Source organism: Astatotilapia calliptera, chromosome 16 (assembly GCF_900246225.1).
Source record: "Astatotilapia calliptera chromosome 16, fAstCal1.2, whole genome shotgun sequence".
NCBI classification, from domain to species: Eukaryota; Metazoa; Chordata; class Actinopteri; order Cichliformes; family Cichlidae; genus Astatotilapia; species Astatotilapia calliptera.
Window position 1 is genome coordinate 29,564,994 of NC_039317.1, and position 25,819 is coordinate 29,590,812.

Consider the following 25,819-nt stretch of genomic DNA (forward strand, 5'->3'; position numbering starts at 1 on the left):
CCACTTCAGACTCACTTTGGGAGTCAATGCCATTCATTGACTCCCCTGGCCGATTGTGGCTCAAGAGTTGGCAGTTCGTCTTGCAATCGGAAGGTTGCCGGTTCAAGCTAATCTTGGACAGTTTCGGTCGTTGTGTACTTGGGCAAGACACTTCACCTACCGCCTACTGGTGATGGCCAGAGGGGCCGATGGCGCGATGTGGCAGCCTCGCCTCTGCCAGGGCAGCTGTGGCTACAACAGTAGCTTGCCTCCACCAGTGTGAGAATGAATGAATAGTGGAATTGTAAAGCGCTTTGAGGGTCTCGAAAAGCGCTATATAAATGCAATCAATCATCATTATTATTTCCAAAGTGAGTCAATTCCATAGACTCCCATGTTAAAATGTCCAACATAACAGCATAAACATGTTTACAGCCTTATACAAAAAGAGTTTTGATATTGTGAGAACATTCCCTTCTTTTTACAGCAGTTCTGAGTCTAATCAAATCTTGTTATTAACAAAACCAACAATACAAGTTTCAAAAAACACATTTCATGATTGCCCAAAGCCCAGAAATTGGGAAAAATATATTTATTTTATGTATTCTGGTTATAACAAATTGACAACACTCATCTACATTATAATGAAAAAAGCAATTTTAATGATATTGTCAGTTTGTTAGAGCTCTAAAGGTCTCAGCAAAGCCTTCACTTCCTGTTCTGTCGTAGGAACGTCAGTTAGGTGCTGAAGAAAAGGGCGTCCATGGATGCAGGTGTGGTTGGCGCCACCCAGCTGCTGTTCCATCCGCAGGAGGGTTTCCTTCACATCTTCTCTAGATAAATTTGTAGGCAGCTGCCGGGTAAGTCGGACTGCTTCACCCTGTGAGGGAAAAAATTCGAATTAAATTAAACAGCAAAAATATCACCGTGATGCTGTGTTCATTTTGTACTCAGAGCAGCTCTCACTTGTAGATAGTTTGTGACTTTCAATGGCCTACACTCCCGCACAGTTCTGGCTTTCTTGTGAAGAACTGCAGTCAGGATCTCCCTGAGGTCCTCCACACCGAGGAAAGGCACGCAGTCTGCCATTGCTGTCACTTCCAGATGTCTCTCGGCTGATGTGACGCCTGGCCAAAATAAGCAGAAAACAAGGATTAATATACTCCAGACGCTAGTACTATCTCCAGGAAAGAATAATAAATAAATATTGTGGTTTACAGCCGAACTGTTGACCAAGTCAAACAAGCAGAGGGCCAAATGGAGTGTTAAATGACTAATAGAAGCCCCAGCAGACTGGAAGGAAGCTGTCTTGTAGGGTGGAAGAATGATGGCTTCTCATTTCACGAGGAAATACTGCGAATCATGCACAATTTATTATTTTTAATACACAACTTTGGATGGTAAAAAAAAAGAACAAACCCAGAGAGCCAGGGACAATTTGAAATATCTGTGCAGAGAAATACTGCAGGGTTCAAATCATTCTCTATTCTATTAAATATTTATATGAAAATAATAGCTTAAAACAATAAAATTACCTACGGCAGTTACACATTTACTTTATATTCAGATTTAATTTAAAATATCAGAAAAATTATACACAAGTTTTGGAGGATATTTTCAAGAATATAACAAAAGCAAAAGAAACTCAGCAGATTTCGTGCACTGAAAACATCTTACATGCACCGCTGCCTTCAGTCCAAGCACACCCACAGAGGCTGGCAGTGCCAAATGAAAATTCCTGGAATTTTTTAAAGGGCAACCATTCTCATCACCTGCACACTGGGGTACAAACCTACTGTGAGACCACGCTGTCGGGCAGAGAGCCAATGTCAACTGAGGTGAACCATTCCAGCAACAAAAACAACCAATACTCACAGGACATTGTATACCCTCTGCAGGCAAATATTGAAGAGGTAACATCAAAGCATGGATGAACGAGGTTCAACTGAGGAAGTCATTCTACTTTACTCTGACATCATGTTTAAACATTTGCTGGGATAAATCCTCGAAGTCTTATTTAATAGTCTCATTTCTTTCGCTCATTTACAGGTCCACATTTTTATTCTCGGTCTCTATTAGAGTAGCTCTGAATGATGGGCTTGGTGCTGATGCTAAATTCATCTACTGCCTTAAACAAGACCCCATAGATTTGAACTACAGCCTGGATATAAAATAAAATATAAACATTCTGTGTCTAAAAAGTAAAGTCAACACTGACATGCCTTAAACCTGCAGTCTTTCCAATAGCCAGCAGGGAGCAACTCTTGACGAGCAACATTTTAGGAGCTGGTCTTACTTAAGGAATTTAAGGTGAGTTTAGGTGATGTGGAGGCAGAAGCTAAAGTAATATTCAGCCAATTGTTTTTCTTGAATATTAATAACCCTGTTTTTTGCCCCAATATAAAGACTTACACTGATGTTTTCAGTGTCAATAAGATTACTCATAGATTTTGGTAGTTTTTGTATTTTGCAGTTTATGGCCTTTACATTTAGTATGCTTGTAGTACACATTTGGTATACTATTATGTATTTTTGTGTGCCTTACTAGTCTACGCAACCACCATTGACTGTACTGTTGTTTGTCTTGGCCAGGAAACTCTCCCCAATGACAATGACAGAGGGATGCTTTTATAAAAGAAAGCCTCAAATCAGAAGTAACTGACCCTCTGGTATAACTCTCAAATGTGCACCTTAAACCAGATAACTTTTAAGCTGGAGTGGAAATGGCATCTTACTAATTTAGAAGATCATCATTTAGTTTGGAAAAATAGTTTGTTGCACTACAATAAAATCCTCCATAAAGCTAGAACATCTTACTATTCATCAGATTGAAGAAAATAAGAACCCTAGGTTTTTTCACCACTGTAGCCAGGCTGACAAAGAGTCAGAGCTCTTCATGAATTTATTCACAAATAACATTTTAGCCATTAGAGATTAAATTATTTGTAACCATCTCATAGATGTATGGTAAACCATTTCTCTCTGATTCATTTTTCTGAGTTAACTTCAGTGATTACTTTCTCCTAATCATCAACGTGTCTCCTAGACCCCATTTCTACAAGACTGCCCAAAGAAGTCCTACCATTAATTACTGTTTTAGTCTTAAATATGATCAGTCCATCTATTACTGGATTACTTACTACAGACCTTTAGTAATTCACTAATTAAAGCTATCATTTGACCCAGCTGTCTCAGCAACTCAAGCTAAACAGAGAGTCTTCTTCACACACTAAGGTTAATTATGGAGTTCCACAGGGTTCTAGGACCAATTCTGTTTACATTACACAGAATCTATCTGTGTAATGTAAACAGTATAATTAGAAGGCACAGCATACAATTTCATTACTATGCAGATGATACCCAACTTTATCTATCTATGACGCTAGATAACACACACCAATTAGTTAAGCTGCAGGAATGTTTTAAAGATATAAAGACCTGGATGACCTCAAATTTTCTGCTTCTACAATGAGATAAAATTGAGGTTATTGTTCTCGACCCAGAAAAGCTTAGAAACAAGATTTTAAGCCGATACTTGATTAAAACCAATGGATAGTATTTCCTTGGCTTCCAGTAACACCGTGAAGAACCCTGGAGTCACTTTTGATCAGGATATGTCCTTCAAAGTTCATAATAAACAAACATGTAGGACTGCTTTCTGTCGCAGAGTAAGGGTGAAAAACTAGTCAATGCATTGATTACTTTTAGGCTGGACTACTATAATTCATTATTATCAGGATGTCCTGAAAGCTTCCTAAAAAGCCTTTAGTTGATCCAAAATGCTTTAGCAAGAGTACTGACAGGGACTAGAAAGAGAAAGAATTATTCTCCTATACTGGCTTCTCTTCACTGGCTCGAATTTAAAATCCAGAATGAATTGAACTGAAGTAAACACAATTATGTTTTTGATGAAGTATTTTCAGTATTTATATCAGACACATTAAGAGAGGCACTCAAACATACCTGAATAGAAACTAAAATGTGAGGTTTCTACAACAGAAAAGGTGGTGGTAGAAATAAAACTTCCACAGGGAAGGAAAAAACTTTTAAAAACATTATTGTTAGGTCTCAGTGACCACTGAAAATTAGTTTAGATACTATTTGAATATCAGGACCACTTCCAAGTGCTGAGACTTGATTCTAGAAGGATTTTACTTATACCAAGATTACTGCATTATTTGGCTGTTAACATTTACCACAATATCTCACAAATTCTTCACCCTTTTCATTGTTGAAATGCATAAAGTTAAGTAATCAATCAGTAATTTTGGCAAGTTTAAAATGAACATTTGGAGGTTACTACTGAAAACTCTTAAAAAACAAAAACACTAGAATTGAGAATTTATTGTTTAACATGATAAACAACCTTGTGAAAGACTGGGTGTTTTTCATTTTACCCGCAGCTAATCCGACACAGAGAAACTCTGTCAGACATAATTGCCTGTAATCCCGTTACGGGGACTGTAGGTTTGACATTTCTAACTGCTGAACTATGACATTAACAAAAGCATGAGTCACAAAACAAGAAACTTCTTGCACACAACTTGTTTACTTAGTGGACTTTTTGTTTGCAATATTTACATTTTCCTCATGTAGCCTGGAGATTAATATTATTGAATTTTATCATCATCCTCATGATTTGTTCTTGTAATTTGAATTCTGTGGAGCTTCTGCTTTTATTTTTAGCACCCTCTATGGGTTATGTAGGTAGATTGCCAGGAGTGGTATTTATTTCAGGCTGATTGGATTTGTCAGACCCTGATGAAAGCTTAAAGTTGATATGTGTTGGTTTATTTTTTTCTTCCAAGCTGTTCAAAGAATAAAATTAATCTCTCTTTTTAACAGAAGCCAGAGTACCTGAGTGGTTTTCTGTGGTAATATCCTCATAAAATAATGTCAAGCAACTTTTCCTGGATTTATTCTTTGTACCTGGAGTGAGTTTGACTTTAAAACCATTTGCCACAAGCCTAGGATCAGAAAAGAAGGCGGCTCCATTCAGCTCCGGGCTTTGTTTCTCCATGCTGCACAAAGCCTCTGTGTATTCAGCCCCTCCAAGGCTTCTAAAAAAGAGAAAAAGAGGATTTTAACATACATACAAAAAACAAAGGTAAAAATGCTTCTTTCGTACTTAGCTCTCATATATGTGCATACATTTATACAAAGAAAGTGGCTGTGCACTTTGCTAGTGAAACGTGAGTGATACGTTACCCATCTGTTAACTGTATAGGGTTCTGCAGACTCGCTGCTGGAAGTATATTATTCTCTAGAAGTCTCTTAAACAGCAAAGCTTCCTCCACTCGAAATGGGTTTAACAACATGAGCCTCTGACCACATAAAATGACCCAGGCGCTCTGAGAGGCCAGCCGGTTTACAAGACGGAGGCCCTGCGGCGCTGCGCTGCTCTGGGATGAGAGGCGCTGAAGCTGCAGCCGCAGGGCAGCCACGCTGCAGGGGAGGGGCTGTGAGGGCTTAGGAGCAGGGTTCTTCATCTTCTTCTGAGGCTGAGCGGCGAAGAGCTCATCCAGCAGCTGCTGGTTGGACAGCGGGGCCTTACGTTTCTGACCCTGCATATGGCTCCTCACACCAGGCTCTCTGGGGCCCTCAGCTGAGGCCAACTTAGTCCTTTGTTCATGATGTTCCAGGTGTTTTTTTGCCTTCTCTTCATACCTGCAGAGTTAAACCAAGCCTTGTAATGGTAGTTATGGCTGTTTCTGCTATTAAATCAAAACCTCTTTTCTAAAAAGTGTGCATAAATGAAACAAAGAGAATGAAATGAGATCAGCATAAACATGTATTTTTAGTTGAACATAGTGGAAAAACATGTCAAACATTGAAAAGTTGGGATGGGGCAAACAGAAGACTGTAAAAGAGGTGGTGGAGTATCTCACAACTAATGAGGTACAGGACTAGCCTGACTGGGTTGTTTTTTGTTGTTCTGTTTGTTTTTTAAAAGCATCCCTGAGCAGACAGGTCTTTCAGAAGTATTTAAGGGAGTATCTACAGATTGTTCATGAGTTCAACTAATTAGAAATAACTTTTCTTGATGAAAACAACAACAACAACAACAAAAACCCTTTTTTGGTCATATACAGTTAATAATATCATAAAAGATGGAAATGCAGAGCAGGGATGTCAGACTCATTCTGCTCATGACCAAACCAAGCCAGTTTAATCTCAAGCTGGCCAGACCAGTAAAATCATTATCTGGAACAGCTGTACATGTAATGAAGTCTGGATTCTGAACCATTCATTTACAAAACAGAGAAGAATAAGTGCAATTTGAACAATATTCTGTCTCAGTTTTTGATATTAAACAATTTACTGTGGTTACAAAGAAACACTACTTTGCTGTTATAAAGCAGGTTGTAGATAATGTCTTTATCTGAAAAAAGGCTGCAAAACTAACATAACAGACTATAAAAAGCTCAAAAACTGTGCTCTGTCAATCTGAATATTTTGTACTTTGTGTGCCAGATTCGCTTCAGCAGCTGGAGCTTTCAGCCGGATATAGTGAAATCTCTGCAAGTAGCAAAACTAAAAAACCAGTACCGAATGTTCACAGTATTCAGCCTTTGGAAAGTACATCATTAAAATCAGACGTGTGGTGGAAATCACTGCACATGCTCAGTAAAAAACAGGGTCAGTGAACACAGTTCACCACTTCTTCCATAAAAGTCAGTTAAAATTTATCCATATAAAGATAAAAATAAGATAAAAATGACCTATGATCTCTCTCGGGAGGAGATTTTCTCTCAAGAAGAAAATTAATTCTTGAACTATTTGCCTACACAATCATTTAAAGAGTGGTGAACTGGTCAAACAGTCAGCTTCTTTAGGATCCCAGCCTCTCTCTCAGTCTTTGAGAAATACCACATACTGTAAGCGATGAAAGCCCAAAATAAATGCTAAGAAAAGGTTTTCGCCCACACATTCTTACAGAGCAGCTCCGATCTTCTGAAAAACTTAGCTTCTCCAGGATGCTCTTTTTATTACCAATGACATTAGGAATTCACCTAACCAGCTCTGAGATATTTCATTTAAAAAAAATTGTATTTCCTTTTTTAGCATAACACAAATCATTGTAATCCGCTTTTCTTTACAATGTACACAGCATCTCAAGGATTTTTTTTAATGGGGTTATAAATTACATCATGAGTACCACTTTGTTCCCAAAGATCATGTTGAGAAGTTGACACCAGGGTACATTGGGTGCTTTCCTTAACAAAATAGTAATTTTATCAACTCCTGTTTCCATATACTGCATCTGAGCATTTGGTCTGATGCTTTACCGCCTCATTATTTAAATAGCATGTTTCACAAATTCATGTTAGCGTGCCACTTAAGTGAAAGGTGCAGAGTTATCTTATTTCACGGTTAAGACAGCAGTACAGTGAAACACAAGTCTGAACAGATGTCATTTTCCATATGCTCTTCCATACCTTATTAAAAGATCCTATAATCTGCTGATGCACACTTTCCAACCTTGCAATTACTTTAAATTGGTATGCAGCAATCTTACATAATTGGGTTCAAATGTTTGCAACACAGTGTAATGTAGTAGCTCAGCAGTTAGAAATCAAATTCTGACATGTACGAGTGCATCTGGGACAGTTTCTAAGTCACTAATGACAAATTGACAAATGACTGAAAAGTACTGCACACGTTTAATGCAAACCTTGAGCCAGGAGGATGACAAACTATTCTACCAATATTACCGTCACTGGAACAATAGGTCAATAATAGCTTATGGGTTTAAATCCCGGCCAGGGAATGCATCCAGTAAGGGTTCCCCAGGCTAGGACCTGCCATGCTACTCAAGGTTACTTTGGAACATGATAAGAGACTTGTAACTGAAGCCACGCTAGCTCAGGCATCACCCGGATTAATAAGGTCTGGGTCAGGAACCAGGATATACTGATGAAAAGTGTGCTTTTGGAACAAGGCTATGGCATAAGCTGGCATGGGATGACAATAGGGAACTGTTGGAAAGATACTTTGAATGCAACTCCAGTTAAGGAGGAAAATGAATGGGAGAGTGACCCCCAAACTGGGAGAGTGGCTCCAACAGATTCCAGGAATGAGATGTCCAAAAAAAGCATAGTCCCAGGAACAGTAAAGATACTGCCCTAGACACTCAAGTCTCCAAGCCCCTGGTAGAGGAACTGAGATTGAAGGACAAACAAAGAGCACCCGGAGGGCAAGTGGGGAATTTTTTTAAATGTATATACACATTTTATTTCCAAAAGTATTTGCTTGTGTACCTTCACACGCATATACACCTGAATGGCATCTCATTCTTAATCCACAAAGTTTATAATAATGTGGGCCTTTCATTGCTAAGATAACAACTTCAACCCTTCGGGGAAGGTTTTTCATAAGGTTTAGGAGTGTTTACTGGAATTTTTGGAAATTCTTCCAGAAACACATTTGTGTGGTAAGACACTGATGTTGGTTGAGAAGGCCTGGCTCAGTCTCCGCTCTTATTCACCCCAAAGGTGTTCTATTGGGTTGAAGTCAAGACTCTGTGCAGGCCAGTCAAGTTCTTCCTCACCAAAGTCAGTCACCCATGTCTTTATGGACCTTGCTTTGTGCACTGGTGTGCAGTCATGTTGGAGCAGGAAGGGACCATCTCCAAACTATTCCCACAAAGTTGGGAGCACGAAATCGTCCAAAATGTCTTGGTATTATGAAGCATTAAGAGTTCTTTTCACTGGAACTATGGGGCTGAGCCCAACTCCTGAAAAACAACCTCACACCATAATCACCCCCTCTACCAAACTTTACACTTGACACAATGCCAGTCAGACAAGTACCGTCTCCTGGCAACCAGCAAACCAAGACTCATCCATCAGACTGCCAGACAGAGAAGCGTTCATCACTACAGAGAATGTGTCTACAATGCTTTAGAGTCCAGTGGTACCGTGCTTTACAGCATTGCATCTGACACTTGTGTTTGGTGATGTAAGGCTTGGCTGCAGCTCCTTAGCCATGAAAACCTTTTCCATAAAGCCCTCTATGCACATGTCAAGGCAGACGAGCTAATCTGAAGGCCATATGAAGTTTGGAGGTCTGTAGCGTTTGACTTGGTAGAAAGTTGGTAACCTCAGTGCTTTATGCCCCTCAGCATCTGCTCTATGGTTTTATGTTTTCTACCACTTTGTGGCTGAGTTGCTGCTGTTCCCAATCACTTCCACTTTCTTATAATACCACTAACAGATTACTGTGTATTATTTAGTAGCGAGGCAATTTCACGACTGGACTTGTAGCACAGGTTACATCCTATCGTGGTACCAAGCTAAAATTCACTGAGCTCCTAAGAGCGACCCATTCTTTCACAAATGTTTTCAGAAGCAGTCTGCTTGATTTTATACACCTGTGGCCATGGAAGTGACTGGAACACATGAATTCAATGATTTGGATGAGTGAATACTTTTGGAAATGTAGTGTGCAAGTATTTTAACCCTTTTTGGATGAATATTTAATGAGACTATCTTCTTATATCTTGTATCTTGCTGACAGGTATTTATATTTTATAACTTATTAAATAATGCGCATAACTGGCCAAGGACTGCAAAGAGAGGTAAGAGCTAAGGCAATTTTTTCATCTTTTTGTGCATTATCCTTTCAAATTCAAGAATAAAACTAAACATTTGCTTTTTTTTCTGTTTATTTATTTTAACATATCCGTCCTCATCTAACCTTCATTAATGCCAATCCTTTGACTCTGAGGGGAGCCGGGGTCAAACACAAATGCTCATTACCTCCATGTGTGCTGCGCCAAGTCTGCCCTTGACTAGCCAACTATGTGTCAGTCCTCATGCCACTTATGCGGTGTAAGTGTAGGTGAGATTTTTAAGTGGACAAAGGGACATGTGCGAGTCTAGAAATGGTCTCTAATTAAAATTGAGTGAATAGGAGTTTATATCAGTGAGTATAAATTAAATCAGTAGTTAATGCCTGTGTTTAGTCGATATGCATGGAAAGAGAAAACAAACTTGAAGCTTTAATTTGCCAAATTTAAATAGAAATGAGATGTGACCCTCTGGACAGACCAAGAGGGGACATATCATCATTAGGAATACCTGTTGCACTACGGAAATCTATGTTACCTCACCCACTATTAGGCAAAGTTGTGTGGAAATTAGAAATACAGCTCGTATCAATAAAATTTCCACAGCAGGCCTCTCACATGCAAATGGCAGGTCAGACTTTCCTCTCTTCCATCTCTGCCTTGCAAATAACAAGAGATGGAAACTCAGAAAGGTGAAGGTCTGGAAACTCACTTCTTACGGTCTTCCTCCCTCAGATTTTTCCACCTCTCATGGATAGCGACGCTGATGTCCTGCAGGCTGGCTGTGGGTTTCTCTCTCAGGACCTCAGCTCTGGCTTCCTTCTCAAAAATAGTGACAGGAGACAGCGGTGCCCTCATGGTGCGGTTGCTGATCATGTCATAGGCTGTCAGGGCAGCTCGCTTCTCCGTGATGGCATTTAATGTCTTTTTGCTTGAGCTGCTCTCACTCATGGCCTCATCTGGGACAGAGTGATTCTGCTTTGTAGGTCGATGAATTATGACAGGCTGCAGGGGTTCTCCTGATACCGGGTCAGTAAGAGCGGTCCCCCGGCTCCAGTCCTCAGCTGAAATTTGGACTTTGCTTATAGTTGCAGCTGTCATTTTATTGTCCACAAGTCTCTCCGGGGATTTGCTTGCTGGCTTTGTCACCGTCTGAGACATTTCATCATCATAAAGAGAAAAGTTAGACTCAAGATCAGCTGGAATCTGGTTTACAATCCAGTCATCTGCTATAGAAGAAGAGGAGCTGCAGTTTGAGGCCTGGCGGTCCAGCGAGGTGTCAGCACTCGATTGTTTGGGTCCATCTCTGGGGACGCTATCATTGCTGTGACTATTCTCTGCATTTCGTTCACTGTCAGCCTGCAAAGGACTAGATGGCGAAGGAAATGGCTCAGAGCTGAGGTGTTTGTCAGCTGGGAGATCAGCGTTAGGCCGAAATCCATAGAGAGAAACCAGCAATGCCTCTATTGCAGTCAATACAGTCTCCTAAAAAAAAGATGACAAAAGGTCAATTTCCTTTCTCAGGAATCTCTACAGCCAAACAAATAAACTACAACTCACTTTGATTAAGTTTGAGCTTTGTGGTTACCTTGTTATGAAGAAGAACCTGAGTCTTGTCTGGTGTCAGATTAACGTCCACCGATGAAGGTGGAACAGAAATTTTAAGCATAAGGGTGGGATATCGATTTCTGGCTTGGTCGTCTGCATACTGAGCAGTATAGTGCTGACGCAACAGCTGATGGCCAATCACAAAAAAATAAAATTTGCAGAGAAACAAATAAACAAAAAGTTTTTAATCCATAAAAATGTATTTATTGATTGTTTTATTCAAAATGAGTTTACCTTCATTATTTCTTTGTGCTGGACTGGCCGGTTGTTGACAAATATAAATGTTTTGTCAGGGTTAGATGTGCTCGTAGAGGAGTAATCAGCTCCAGGCTTTGGGAAAAAGCCCTCCAAAAGAATCTGAGAAAAAGAAAAATTAGTTATCCAACACAAAGAAGGCTAATAAGAAAAGGCATGCCATGCATTAAAAACTAGAAATAAGTCAAACAGGAATAAAAATCCAAAAAGAAACAAAAGCACTATAACATCATTCATCTATTTTCCATCGCTTGTATAGGATGTACAGCAGTCTAAATAAAGAGCTTGCTCTTCCCATTACCTCCCCAAGCTCTTTCAAGGTGATATGGAGATGTTCCCATGCCAGATGAGGGCGATCGTGGCTCAAGAGTTGGGTGTTCGTCTTGTAATCGGAAGGTTGCCAGTTCAAGCCCCGGCTCAGACAGTCTCGGTCGTTGTGTCCTTGGGCAAGACACTTCACCTACTGCCTACTGGTGATGGCCAGAGGGGCCGATGGCGCGATATGGCAGCCTCGCCTCTGTCAGTCTGCCCCCAGGCTACAACTGTAGCTGCCTTCACCAGTGAATGAATAGTGGTATTGAAGGGTCCCAAAAAGCGCTAAATAAATGCAATCCATTAATATTATTATTAGATGAGATACATAATCTCTCCAGTGTATCACTGGTCTGCCCCAAGATCTTATACCAGTTTGGACATGTTACAAAACACCTCACTTAAAGGGGGTTTACAATGCTAACTGGTCAGATGCCATCTGGCTCTTTTCAGTGCGGAGGAGCAGTGACTCTACTCTGAGTTCCCTTCAGAAGAAGCTCACTTTTGCCATCTTATTCTTTCAGCCTTGCTTGTGGCCAGGTGAAGGTAAGACCAACCAGGTTTAAGACATTGGCTTCACTTTTCATAAAGTCTCTCCTCACACTGTGGCAGAGGAGCACTAAAGCCACATTTCCATTTCGTCTCTCTCTAATTCTGCACAATTCTGTTGTCCATATATTAAGGTTATGATATTTTACGGGTTAAAATGATCAGACTCATAAAAGAGGACCAAAGTTCCCTCTTCTACATGCAGGCCTGTTTTTGGTGTTCAGCATTTTCCCATTAAAACTCAGCATCATACATGATGACCTTTCACCCAAAATCATGCCAGAGGAGGTCCTAATGAGCTAAAATCGACGACTCAGCATAAACCTCAACAACTGTACTTAAAACTCCATTATGAATGCAAGCTAGTAAGAAATTATGGAAAACTATTAATGTTCAGCAGATCGCGAGGAGTCAACAGCTATGCTTGTTTCCACATGGTCTCAGGCTCATTATTAGCAGCAGCGCACGCCAATGAAGTTAATAAATGAACTGCTGTTTCAGGTCAGGGCACACATGCGTTTCTCCATTTCTGCTCATTAGGGTCACTTTATGAGTGTACGAATGGCACCTCTGGCCCTAAAGGGCCTCGGCTATGTGTAGTCAAGCTGGCAAAAAGCGAGTGTCACATTTTGTTCTGCAGAGGAACAGCTCTTACAGCTCTCCCCTAGCGAGGCTGGAGAAATTGTCAACCCGGTCCCCTTGATCACTGAAGCTTTGTTCTTAGGGACAAGGTGGAGAAAAGTTCCCTTTCATTGCTACGGGGAGTAAGAGGAAAAGGTGAAAGGTTGTTCTCATAACCGGGCACCAAGCAGGAAAATAACAACAACAAAGGGGAAAATGAGAGAGAAACAGGGTGAAAAGGGCTGCTCCATATCTGTCAGAATAGATTAGTTTGGAGCCTGACAGCAGGTAGGAGCCACATGACACCTACCGTGACCAAGCAGAAAGTTACAGCTCGACGGTAATTCAATTACAATCTGCAGAGCAAAGCTTAGCTAACAAAAATCACTCAGCCCTCATCAGGAAAGAACTCAAGAGAAAAGGGCAAAGAAATTGTTGGCCAGCCACCAACTGACCACATTTGCTGGCTTGAGCCCAGGCGTTCATGATGAGGTTATTAGCTCACAATCGAGTATAACGTGCATGCTCCCATTTGCTCTGCAGAAATTATCCATCATATCCAGGCATTAAATGTAGTATTGGCAGCTAAGCCTAAGGTCCTAAGGTCGTAATCATTAATCATCACCAGTGCAGATCTGGTTATTTTTAACTTGTTTTCAAATATTTTCTTAGGTTTTTGAGCGCTAGTGTTGCATAACATTAGCAACACTGACTCTAAGAAGTCCTGTTATGCATGCTGCAATGTTACACAATATTTTAACTGATCTGGATCTCAGGATGTGTTTGTTGACATCAAGCTTTCAAGGTGAGCGAGGGGAAATTGTGCTTTTCGAACACAAACGTCTGCGTAATGAAGGGCAACGGGGCCACAGGAGAAACAGCATGAGGTTCTAGCAATGAGTAGATGTGTGCGCTTGAGGCGGGACAGGGGCAGTGTGCAGATCTGAACTCATGACAATCGTCCGTCAGGGTTCTGTGCACTTCATGCCGTCTCTTTTGTTGCAATATTAAAATGTGAATTTGGGACACAAAAGGGTTAACAACCGTTTGTGTTCATCTTGCAGAATCGCTCAGCTTTTCTCCAGTTTCTACAGCTTCCCCTTAACTAACCTCCGGTTGCTCCTGGTGATGGTGGCAAGGGATCAAGTTGGCAATAGCACCGGGCCCCAGCGTGGCGAGGAGGGCGCTTCTGTTATCGGCCACTTTGGCCTTCTGCCAAAGGACCACCTGGAACGAAATGACACCCGTCCACCTCAATGAGTCCTCGTCAAGGTTATTACAGTTTTTATTTATTAGCTTTGACAATTTAATTTTCGATGTGACACATTTTTAAAGTGTTTTGATATTTTTTAAGTGCTATAGTCTGTGTTTTGGTCTTTCCTATAAAACTGAATTTTTGTCAGGGCTGAGGCTCAAAAAGGTCAGAAAAAACGTAGGAAAATAAGAAACAAAGGAACCTTTGGTAAAATACACATATATGCACATAACAATATAGCCAAACAATAAAGAGTAATGAAACAGGAATTCGTAGTTAATTTAGTCTTGCAGGGCCAAGTTGCAGGTTGTCCAATGGTAGTTGGAAAAGACAGAAAAAGAAGGAAAAGCAAAATAGGTCCACTGTACCAAAAAGCAAGTTTCATCGACAATCACACTGTATAAACCCCCTAATGCTGTGAAAACGTTTAACATAATGTAGTAATTAAAGCTTGGACAAAAATTAAAATAAATAAATACATTTAAAAAGATTTCCCCACATAAATTTCTAAATGTGTAAATTTTTCAAATAAGTAATCAAGAAAAAAAACTCAATGCTGTATTTTTAGCAGCACCACAGTTCAGAAAATATTTTAGGTGCAAAATATGTTAACATCAGTATGTGTCTACCAGTGAATTTATCTCCTGGGTGTTGATTTCTAAAAGCACACACTGTGTTGCAGGACGTGTCTCAGATATTAAATTAAAGTTGGCACCTATAAACGGATAACTCCTGTAAACAGTTCCTGAAGAAACTATGAAACATGACACAAGCCAAATGGCAGAGCTGGAGATAAAGGATAGGGGGCAACTAAGTGCTGATTGCACAAAATGGGTTCAGTACCCTCCCCTGACGAACTCCAAATTGATTTCTATGAAAGCTATATGGTGGTCGTGTGCTCCCTTCCCTGACCTGCACCGCCTACACACTTCTGTGTACAAACTGGCTGCAGCCTGAAACTGAAGCAGAGGTCAAGTCCGCAGCTGCGATCAGCAACTTAACTCAGGCATTATAATCACCCAAATCGCAGCCACAGTCAGCTGTATTTGTGTTGGGGTGCCTGATGGGTAAGAGACGAAAATGTCTATGTAATGAAACAAGTAAAAATAGCTTAAATTTGGAGTTGTGGTGAACAGGAGATCACACAACAAACTCTTCTGCATTGCGGATACTCCTGACCACTCTATTCACAGAAAGCAGCACTTTCTCCAGGACTCTGCTCCACTACTACAGGAACATGCAATATTTCTTTTTAATTTACTTTTTATTTATTTCCTTGTCTTGAGTGTAACCACTGGTTTGCACTTTATTGTGAACCCTCTGTATTTCCATCCATGAAAACATCTCTTGATTGTAGACTTTGACTTTGTGTCAAATGATACATCCACCTCCTCATCTAACCTTCTTGACTTCGTACGATGTTATGAAATTGTATTTCTTAACCATAGAAATTATTCTGTGCTCAACCACACTTGTCTTCTGTAATCTTTCAGCCTTTTCGGTGTTGCTGGGCTGGCTGGTGTATTAGTTCTTTTTAAGCCACTTCTATAGCTTTTGTTCTCTCTAATAGATGGATTTTGGTTTTTCAGCCTATCGATGACTTCATTCACTAGCATCTCATTGGATCTCATATTGGCAGTTTCAGTAAAAAGCTACCAAATGCAAGCACTTAGAATACTTTCAGATATTTGGTCTTTTTGGACTGTCATGAAATAATGAGGGAATAGGCCTCACCTGTTCCAATACTTTTCTTAAATCCCCATTTTCCCTTCATACAATGTAATGTGTACAGAGGCAAAGCTCCAAAAAAGAAAAACATCCTGGTCCAAAAACTGCATATAGTGCTTTTTGGATCATATTTTTCCGACATATTGTCATCATACATTAAAAATACTAACTCTTACATGATTCTACATATGAGAACCAAGAGTTTTGTTCCATGTTGTCATACTTTTACCTATTTAAGCCATCCATCCATCCATTCGCTTCCGCTTATCCTTTTTCAGGGTTGCGGGGGGCGCTGGAGCCTATCCCAGCTGTCATAGGGCGAGAGGCAGGGTACACCCTGGACAGGTCGCCAGTCCGTCGCAGGGCCAACACACAGGGACAGACAACCATTTGCACTCACATTCATTCGCACATTCACACCTAGTGGCAATTTGGATTATCCAATTAACCTATCCGCACAAGCTGCATGTCTTTGGACGGTGGGAGGAAGCCGGAGTACCCGGAGAGAACCCACGCAAACACGGGGAGAACATGCAAACTCCACACAGAAAGACCCCGCCTGATGTTGGAATTGAACTCAGGACCTTCTTGCTGTGCGGCAACAGTGCTAACCACCGTGCCACCATGCTGCCTATTTAAGCCATTTTTAAATATTTTTTAAATCATATTTTATTGTCCCCTTTAGTTCTCAATTAAGATGTTTTATTTTGCTAGACTTACTAAACTATGTATTCTGATTTTTTTTCTTGTGTTTTTATTTCTTTTTTGATGTTTTATTTACATTTTTACTTAAAAAAAATCTTCTTGTCTTTTGGGACATTTTATGTTTTGAAATAGTTGAAATAGTATTTTACTCTATTTCTCCATGTTATCTTACTTTATTTAAAAATGGTCACCTTTTTTTTTTTTTTACTGCAACACAGGCCTTTCCAAATTTGGGGAATAAATTACTAAATATCTAAAATGGTACACTTCTAAATTATATAAAAAAAAGACCAAACACGTCTCTGGTCTAAAACCAAATATCCCACAAAATGACTTCTTTTTACTTTTCAGTTTTTCACGCTGGAAAACATGCAAGCTGAATATAACTAATGAGAATTAATAACTGTTGTTAGGTCAGTGTTTATTTATGATCCATCTCTTCACAGTTAATTAAATGACATTAGACATTGTGAAAGATGATATATTACTTAAGTACACATGTTATTTATGTTCAGTTAAGCTTGTGTTAGTCAAACTCATCCAACAATCAAATTGCTACCATTTGCTAAAAGAGCCAAACAAACGGCAACACATGTTAGGGATTCACGCCTCTCAGAGCATCGATGTTTGCTCTTAAAGTAATTTGAACTATAGCATTCCCTGCAAGCCCAAACAATGATGTCTGCTACATCATGCTCTAATGTTCATGGATGCACTTGGTAACATTTTTCTTGCAGCAGCATCCAGAGGCACTGTGGCTTCAAGGCTGTAAATTGCCCCCAGACCAGGCATGAATTCAGTCCCTGGGTCTGGATTAATTTGTGAGTTTTCTTGAGAAAATCAAGATGACATTTCACATGTTTTTTTAAAATTAAATGTTATATGCATTTGTGAAGTGATGACGCAAAGTATTTTGCAATCAGGGCTGCTGCCTGATTAAAGTAAATATCAATCACAATTATTTTGGTAACTCTGGCAATTACAGTAATTTTTCTTAATGCAAAAAAACCCAAAAACAAAACAGCCGTAGATAAGAGTGAGACAATAACCCTGATAAGACACAGACAGTGCAGGGAAAGGCATACAAAAACGTCAGAGCCTTTGTACTAGGAATGAAATGAGAATCGATATTATGATTATTTAACACAATCATTCTCAGAAAACAACAGTGGATTTATTAAACTTTGAAAAATAAATAAAAGCATTAATATATTATTATTAGACTTCCATGAGCTTTAATTGTAATTCAACTAAATAAACTCAACACTACATGAATGCAGTAAATCTGCTGCAGGCTAGTGGGAATATGGCAGGGAGTGAATCTGGAATTTTGTGATCAGGGGAAAAGTAAAGGAAACGGATGTGCTAAAAGCTAAAGCGAGAAAATGATTGGAAAACTGAATGTAGCACAATAATGTTTTGATCTATATTACCTTCTTTCAGTAAAAGGTGGAGGGTAAAAATATAGCTGAAATTAAAATTCAATTAACTGCACAGGTAAAACAGACCTTCCAAAAAATCCCTGAACTCAGATCCAGATTGACTCCAAAAGCCCCACTTCTGGTCGAAATTTTAAGCAAATTTCTTCATAAATGTTTAAGTAATCTTGCTACCAAACAAATCAATCAATCAAACAAATATTAGAGCTCTCTCACTTAATGACATTTACCACTAAAAGGGATCCTCAAATATGCAGATCATGCTCCCCTTAAATTGTTAGACATGTTGTCTAACAATTTAAGGGTTGTGTGTTTGTCATTCACAGAGGTTTTGTTTCAGCAATTAGTTGCATTAATTATACTATTTTGATCACCATCTGACAGACTGTTGCATCACAAGTATTTGTAAAATGTCTGCAGGTTTTATTGTACATCATCTAATCCTGTTTAAAGATTCTCAATCAAACATTTCAGAACAAAAGATTGAGTTCGAGTTTCTCAGATGTGACGTTTTTATTAGTTTCATTTATTCTATGTCACCATTTCTTTTGTATCTTTTGGTTTTGGACTATTTTACTTATTTATGTACCTTGAAGCCAACACGGATCAAAATCTCTTTTCTTTCTCTTTAAGAAAAAGTACAATAAATCGTACAAAATAAGTCATTCAAAAGAGATACGTTAAGATTTTCTGACATTACTAGAACCAAAAAGGATGAACATAAAAAATAATAAGGCAATTAATCAAAGCTTGAGCTGTTTCTGTTTAAACTCGGCTGTTTGAACCTTACTGGAAACAAATATATTCTTTTGCATGTTTTTATTTTAAGTTTATTTATTAATGAGTGAAATTTTTATCAACCTAAATGTAGAAAATGTTCACTAGTCTTGCAGTGTTTCGGTTCGTCTTTCTCGCCTTGATAAAATCTTTAGTGTTTCTGGAGCGCCTGTAGAAGCTAAATGAAGATTTTCCATCACACGTTAACAATTTCACAGCTCACCGACTCGCATTAGCACTGACAAGAAACCAGCAGGAGGCCAGAGACAATTTCTGTCTTCAAACAGGTCGGCCAAGCTCCTCGATATTTTCCTGTAATTGTCCGTTTACACATCTGAGGACACAACCACAAGGACAAAGGGCAAAAGATGCCCAAACATCTTACAGCTGTAAGGAAATCTGGATGGAAAAAAGAGTTTAATGGCTTTATTACTTGGCTCTCTCTTCCAGTATTTAATAAATTTTTTGTTTGATTTTTGTTAATCCCCCAAAATGGACCAATATACTACTCAATAAAAAAATACACTTGTGCATTAAAACTAAAACACATTACTTAATGCATTGCATTGTCTTTGCACCCCCCAGATACAGTAGGAGGAGTGATAGTAATGGCATTAATCAAAATAGTGAAGACAACTTAACTAACTGACAATCTAACAGTATCTAACAGTAATCCTAAAGAGGTTTTCAGAGTCTTGATACATGTCAGTGTTATCAAGATGGCTACAAAACAGTACATTTATTTTCAAATCCTTAATTTAATCAGTCTGTCTTACTGAGAAAGAGAACTCTTTATCAATAGAGACCTGTGTATAAAAAAGGTAAACAACAACACAGAGAACACACACATGCTGTGTTTTCATATCTTTGTGGGGACATCTAATTGACATAATGCTTTCCCTAGCCACTTACCCTAACCATCAAAAAATGAATGCCTAATCCTAACACTTAGCCTACACCTAACCGTAACCTAATTCTAACCCTGACACTAAAACCACATTTTGAGTCTCAAAAATGCCTTCAAACTTATGGGGACTTATGGGGATTTTGTCCCCATAAGGGCTGTTGGTCCCCACAAGCATAGTAGACTTCCAATTTTTGGTCACCACTAAGATATGTAAACATGGTCTCTCTGACACACACAACCACTCTCACACTCTATACATGGTCACAAATAAAGTGAAAGAGCTGCAGATACAGCAGCTAGTTGCATCTATAGTCCCATCACACATACATGCCATATTAATATATAAAAAACTGAAGGGGATTTTCAGCTAAAGGGAATGTCATCTGAAGGCTAAGGCGGACACCTAGTGGTTGCATCAAGCTAAAGCTTTAAATCAGGGTGTTTGTATACAAAGGTGTTGTGTTTTTTTTGTAACCACAGTGGAATATGACTGATACTCATCTCTATCTTTACTTGTATAAGCATCTTAATCACTTCCTGGCCAAACTTGCGTGTGACATTAATCTCCAGTAAAGCAGTAAAGAGTAATATGGTGTGACTATTAGGGAAAAGTGCAATGTTACTATTTCTGTGGTCTTAGTTTTGAACTGCCTGCTATGGGAATGGATCCATGTTACTTCAGAATTCATAAGTTTGCTGTTTGAATCAAGCTTCAAATTGGATTCCTCCATCAGCAGATGGAGGAGTCAAATACCACCCTCTACCACCATCTGCACCACTTATTGGACAAGCTTACTACAATACAATACCTTAAGTTCTTTATTGCATTATATTTTGATTTTTATTCATTAAATACATCTTTCTTTTTTCTATTTAATTGTAATAATAATAAGGTGCAATAATAACAATGTGCAATAAGCATACACTTATTCTTCTATTTGTGTTGTGTTGTGTTTTCAATTTCATTGTACTATTGTATTATGTATGACTGTGAAATGACAATAAAGAGTTATCCTATCTTATCTTATCTTATTTAGACCTATTTTATTCTGTTATTTTTTATTTATTTTATTAAGCTTCTTTACTTAACAGTTTTAATTTGTCTTGGTATATAAATCTATGTTGCTGTTTTTCTTCTTTCATCAATCTTTCTTTTTCGTTGTATTTTTATTTGCATTTTTTGTGGCTTTTTTTTAAATTACTTTAATATCTGGTGTGTGCTCTGCCTTGCCTGTATGTACTAGCACTTTGTTTTTAAAGGTTGTATATAAGTAATGTTTATTTCTCTTCTTAAGTTGTGTGGACGAGTTACTGACCTTATTGTGAACGAGCATGAGTCTCAGCTCCGGTTTGATAATGGCGTAGGCCATCAGCAGATCCTGCACCTTCTTCAGCTCCTCTTTGCACTTCTTGTTAGAAGAGAAACACTGACGTCTCACTGGAAGGTTCTTAAAAAGTTTCATTACACTCACTGTCGTCCCTGCAAAAGAAACAGAACAGAGTAGGTGACCTAAAATTATATTTTCATGCAACAATTAGAGTATATGGCAGACAAAAAAATCGCAAAAATTAAAAGTATGTACATAAATAAAATACTAAATGTATTAACACACCAAAAATAGCCTAAAAATTATATCTAAAGTAAGCTTAAAAACTGATGTAAACTGACATTTGTTTTCACTTGTTCTTGTATTTTTTTTACCTTTATTAAACTCGTCCATTGATTTATATTCCTGTTTTATTATTCCATCATTAAAGGACACTTTATACAATTAAACAATAAATAGAGTAACTAAACAGAGTATTTGTGTAATAGTAAATCTACTATGTTTTGCACAGTTATGGATGCAGACTTGCATTTTCCAATTTAACACACAATAAACAAGTGTACTTGTGTGATAGCATCACTGATTTATTATTTCCTATTTTTATAGATTTCCCTATTTATTTTTCTTTTTGTTACACATAACGAAGAAGAAATCCTTAAAAGAAGATTAAAAAGAAAATAGAGAAATAAATACACTTTAATTACTTCTATTTTATTTTTCTAAAGCAAATATAATCAAGTTAATCAATAAATGCACTAATCAATTAATTTCAAAATAAACTGGAAGTTAAACAGAGAGGAGAATAAGGAGAAAGTTTTTTTTTTTTTTTTTTAAATTTTGGTCCTCCATACAATCAATGTATTATTATTATTTATTTTTATCTTTCTTTATTATACTCCAATTTTTCCTGACCTTTGCTCTTCTCTATAGCGTTTACCTTACTGAACTATTTTTGGTTTGTCATATTTCATTTTAATTTTTCTTATTGAGCTAACCTATTTAAGAACTTTTGTGATGGGTGGTGTTTGATGTTTTTAAATTTTTATATTCATATTTCCATAAAAGTAAAACACTTCTATTTTTCCAATAATAATTCACGAACAGCACTGTTTATAATGTGTCTGCTGGCTGATTTTGTAAACATCAATATTAAGTTTCCTGCTCACCGGGATTAAAATAAATTCTGCCCTCATATCTGAAGCAACTTAATTTTTGTTTTTTAGATATTTTTTAAAAAGGAAGTTTTCCTTGTTGCTCTGCTGTCTGTGCCGTACCTTGACCTAAATGAGACGGCTTCTGGGAAACAATTTTCCCTGTCAAGTCCATTGTGTACTGGGTGCTGATTTCATCCTCCTCTGTCTTTGTGGTAACAGCCACCTGAAGGGAAATGACACAAAACTTCAGTTTAGCCACATTGAGGTGTCAGCGGCTGTAATTTACACAGCACGAGTGTTTGAGTTTTAATAGAACACCTCAGCCACGGCGCAAATGGAACCCAGCGCCTCCCCTCTGAAGCCGTACGTTTCCAGATGCTCCAGGTCTTCATGTCTGCAGATCTTTGAGGTGAAATGTCTCACAGCCATCACAGGAGTATCTACAGTTTTGATTCCTTGCCCATTATCACGAACCTCTACGCGGTCCAGGCCAAAATTTTCCTAAAATGTCAATAAAAGTAGTGCAACATGAAGGGAAATCAAACTCAAAGCTGTTACGATCTGAAGAGTGACTGCAGCAGCAGTCAAAATGCTCTAATATTAATGATTTATTTTCACTCACATCATTATTCATAATCATTGCATCATTAATGTTAAATAAATATGATAATAAATTCAAGTAAAATACACTAACAGGGGTAATTAACTGGAGGAAATCAGACTGGTTACTGCATTTGCTTCTGCATGAATCAAGGTTTTTAAATAAATTAATTTTTTTCCCCTGTAACATTAGCTGTAATTAAGTACTTTACCAGTTTAACATCAATGCTTGAAGCTCCAGCATCCAGGGAATTCTCGATCAGCTCTTTGACAACATTCACCACAGACGTAATGACCTGGGAGCTGGACAGCAGACGCACAGTGTCCGGGGGCAGCTGCTTCATGACTACAGTTATCTGCTAAGGTGAAACATCTGGATTTAGTGGCACATCTAGTCACAAGAATAATAGGAGAATAGCTGGCCAAGGGATAGCCCTTATAAACATGCTCCTGATCTTTCTTTTGATCCCTTGCAATAGTGGGTGACACCACATATTTGATTCGGCAGAGTATTATCCTGGATGTCCCCAAAAAGAGGATTTGTGTCCTCTGACCAATTTTATTGAATGTAATATTTATATGATCTTGGTTATCCACATTTTCAGTGGTGTCAGACTGCTTTAAGCTCATCAGATACATGCAATCTGCGCTGAAGTGGGGTGGACAAGTTCATAAAATTGTACACAAACATATAAAGAAAAACGTGTCCAAGTATTTCCCTTTCTTTCAGTGTACAGTACAAGAATATTCTTCAGTTTGTCGACACTCACTGTGTATTAGGGGCATGCATGATTCAAACTTTTTTAGTTTATTGAAGTCACTAATTAGATTTATTGTATTTATGTGATTTTTAAAAATCAGGAATCCTGTACAAAAATCTCAACCCAGAAACCTGCAGGTTACTCCCTAACTTCTTACACCTCCAGTCTTTGTTTTAGCTGCCTGCTCAAACACAGCGGGCCATCCCATGTAAGTGTTTATGAGTTCAGTCTCTTAACTTCTCTACATGAAACCCAAAGAAACGCTGAACCAGCTTCAGTGGACCCTCCTGCAGTTAAAATCTATACATGGAAATAAGAGCAGATATTTCAAGGGGACATTTTATCTACATTAATTAACAACTCTGCCTTGATGACTGTAGACGGAATCCTTAACTTTTCAGGCGCTTCTGCCAGAAATACTCGTTTACTGCTGCTGATTAAAGAAATAGTATTTACGGTTTGTAAAATTGGCTGCTCCTTGATACATGAAAACGTCCTTTTATATCGATGAATTAGTGATCACAGCTAACAGTAATTTACCAGTAAAGGCAGTCAAAAAAGCAACGGCACTAAGATATATTCACTTCATTTAAGGCACAATTTATCCACATTTCTTTAAACACAAAATGAAACTGTACTTTAAGACTAGCTAACTGCTCTCCACACCTCCTTTAAGCTGCTCAGACTTGCTAGCTCAGATTTAAATTTCAATTTTAGTTCAAACTTACGTACAGATGTTACAAAGCCATAATTAGCTCAATAAAGCGGCTAAATAATACTAACATAAAACTGCTTCTCTGCTTCAATCGTTCATAACAACAGACACGGAGAACCACAGGCGGAAGTTACTGTTTTCCCGCCCTCCCCCCTTCGCTGCATATTGATTGGCTATAAGTCAGGCGTAGGCGGAGTCTAAAGAGCAGTCTGCCCGGAGTTAGAGCTGGCAGTTTTGGGCATTGTTTTTCTTATTTCTCATTTTATTTACAAGAAATCTAAAAATCAGTCAATTTGTCTGTCGCACCATCTGCAAAACACAATTCATAGCAGGTCTCACTACCATCTTCTAAACGTTCCGTTTCAATCTTGATGTTATTCTCTGCACCTCTGCACCTGTGGCAGCTAACACAGAGAGACAGACAACCATTTGCACTCATACTTATGGGCAACTTATAATCACTTGTTAACCTTACCCCACTAAGTGGTTGTCTTTGGACTATGTGAGGAAGTTGAGGTACCTATTTAGACATGGGGTTAACATACAAACTCCACAGAAAGACCTTCTTGGTGTTAGGCAACAGTGTTAACCATCATGCCACCCCATATTAAGTTAAATTAAATTAAATTAAATTAAATTAAATTAAATTAAATTAAATTAAATTAAATTAAATTAAATTAAATTAAATTAATGTTACCTGCTTGATGTGATGTGACATCCTGTGTGCAGGGATAAGAACAGGCATGCCATTTGGACATTTCTTTATTTTTCATTTTTTATGTATTTTTGATTGATTGATTGATTGAATCTTTATTTTGAACATGTTGAAAAAGTACAACAAAATAGAATTAAAAGAGACAAATGAACAAAGCAAAACAAAAGGAAAACGAGCAACCACAACTCCAAATAACGTTCATGTTCAAAAAGGAGCAGGAAGAAGCATAAGCTTATTTAATCCCACCCCTTTTCCACTATCTAGTATCAATAGACTACAGAAATACCTCCTTGCAATTACATTATATGTTATGTGTAATTTTTTTAATATATATATATACATATATGTTTCTATCTATCCATACATACATACGCACATATACACATTTTCAATAACCCCATTAACACCTCAAGGATACACAACCTACAAATATATATATTTATATACCCATACCAACATACCCGTGCACCCGCATACACATGAAAATATTAGACAAGAACACCCTATCAAATCTCTACCTTTTCCCTGTACCCTGTAAAAACCATATCCTTAAACCGCTTTTTAAACTTTTCATATTAAATTAACATTTAAATATTAAAAATAATTAAATTTTGTGTAACAGCACGCCACACTAGCCTTAAAATCACCCAGGAAGCACCAAGTTAACTTATGTTCACTGCACTTGTTATGAAAAATAAAAATAAAAAATAAAAATTAATATTTAAATATTAAATTAATATTTAAATAATTTATGAATTTAAATACATTTAAATAAATGTATTTAAACATTAAATAAATAACATGTATTCCCATAGTATTTATTCATTGGCGTATTGATTG

General features: G+C 38.0%; 1 protein-coding gene across 6 annotated transcripts; it reads right to left on the minus strand.

Moving 5' to 3' along the window:
- Positions 1-556: 556 nt before the first annotated feature.
- Positions 557-24,412, minus strand: pms1 (PMS1 homolog 1, mismatch repair system component). Of its 6 annotated transcripts, none has more exons than XM_026144975.1 (13): positions 24,333-24,412; positions 23,001-23,144; positions 22,507-22,689; positions 22,309-22,411; positions 21,023-21,186; positions 14,006-14,122; positions 11,393-11,515; positions 11,139-11,285; positions 10,263-11,035; positions 5,188-5,646; positions 4,909-5,039; positions 946-1,106; positions 557-859 (listed from the first exon to the last, which is right to left on the minus strand). In XM_026144975.1, the coding sequence occupies exons 2-13, from the start codon at positions 23,130-23,132 to the stop codon at positions 659-661; spliced, it is 2,694 nt and encodes an 897-aa protein (XP_026000760.1). In that variant the 5' UTR covers positions 23,133-23,144; positions 24,333-24,412; the 3' UTR covers positions 557-658. The 6 variants fall into 6 exon arrangements, with proteins under 6 accessions (XP_026000760.1, XP_026000757.1, XP_026000761.1 ...); XM_026144972.1 differs by having other exon boundaries at positions 23,001-23,147; XM_026144976.1 differs by having other exon boundaries at positions 24,282-24,412.
- Between the last annotated feature and the right edge of the window lie 1,407 nt (positions 24,413-25,819).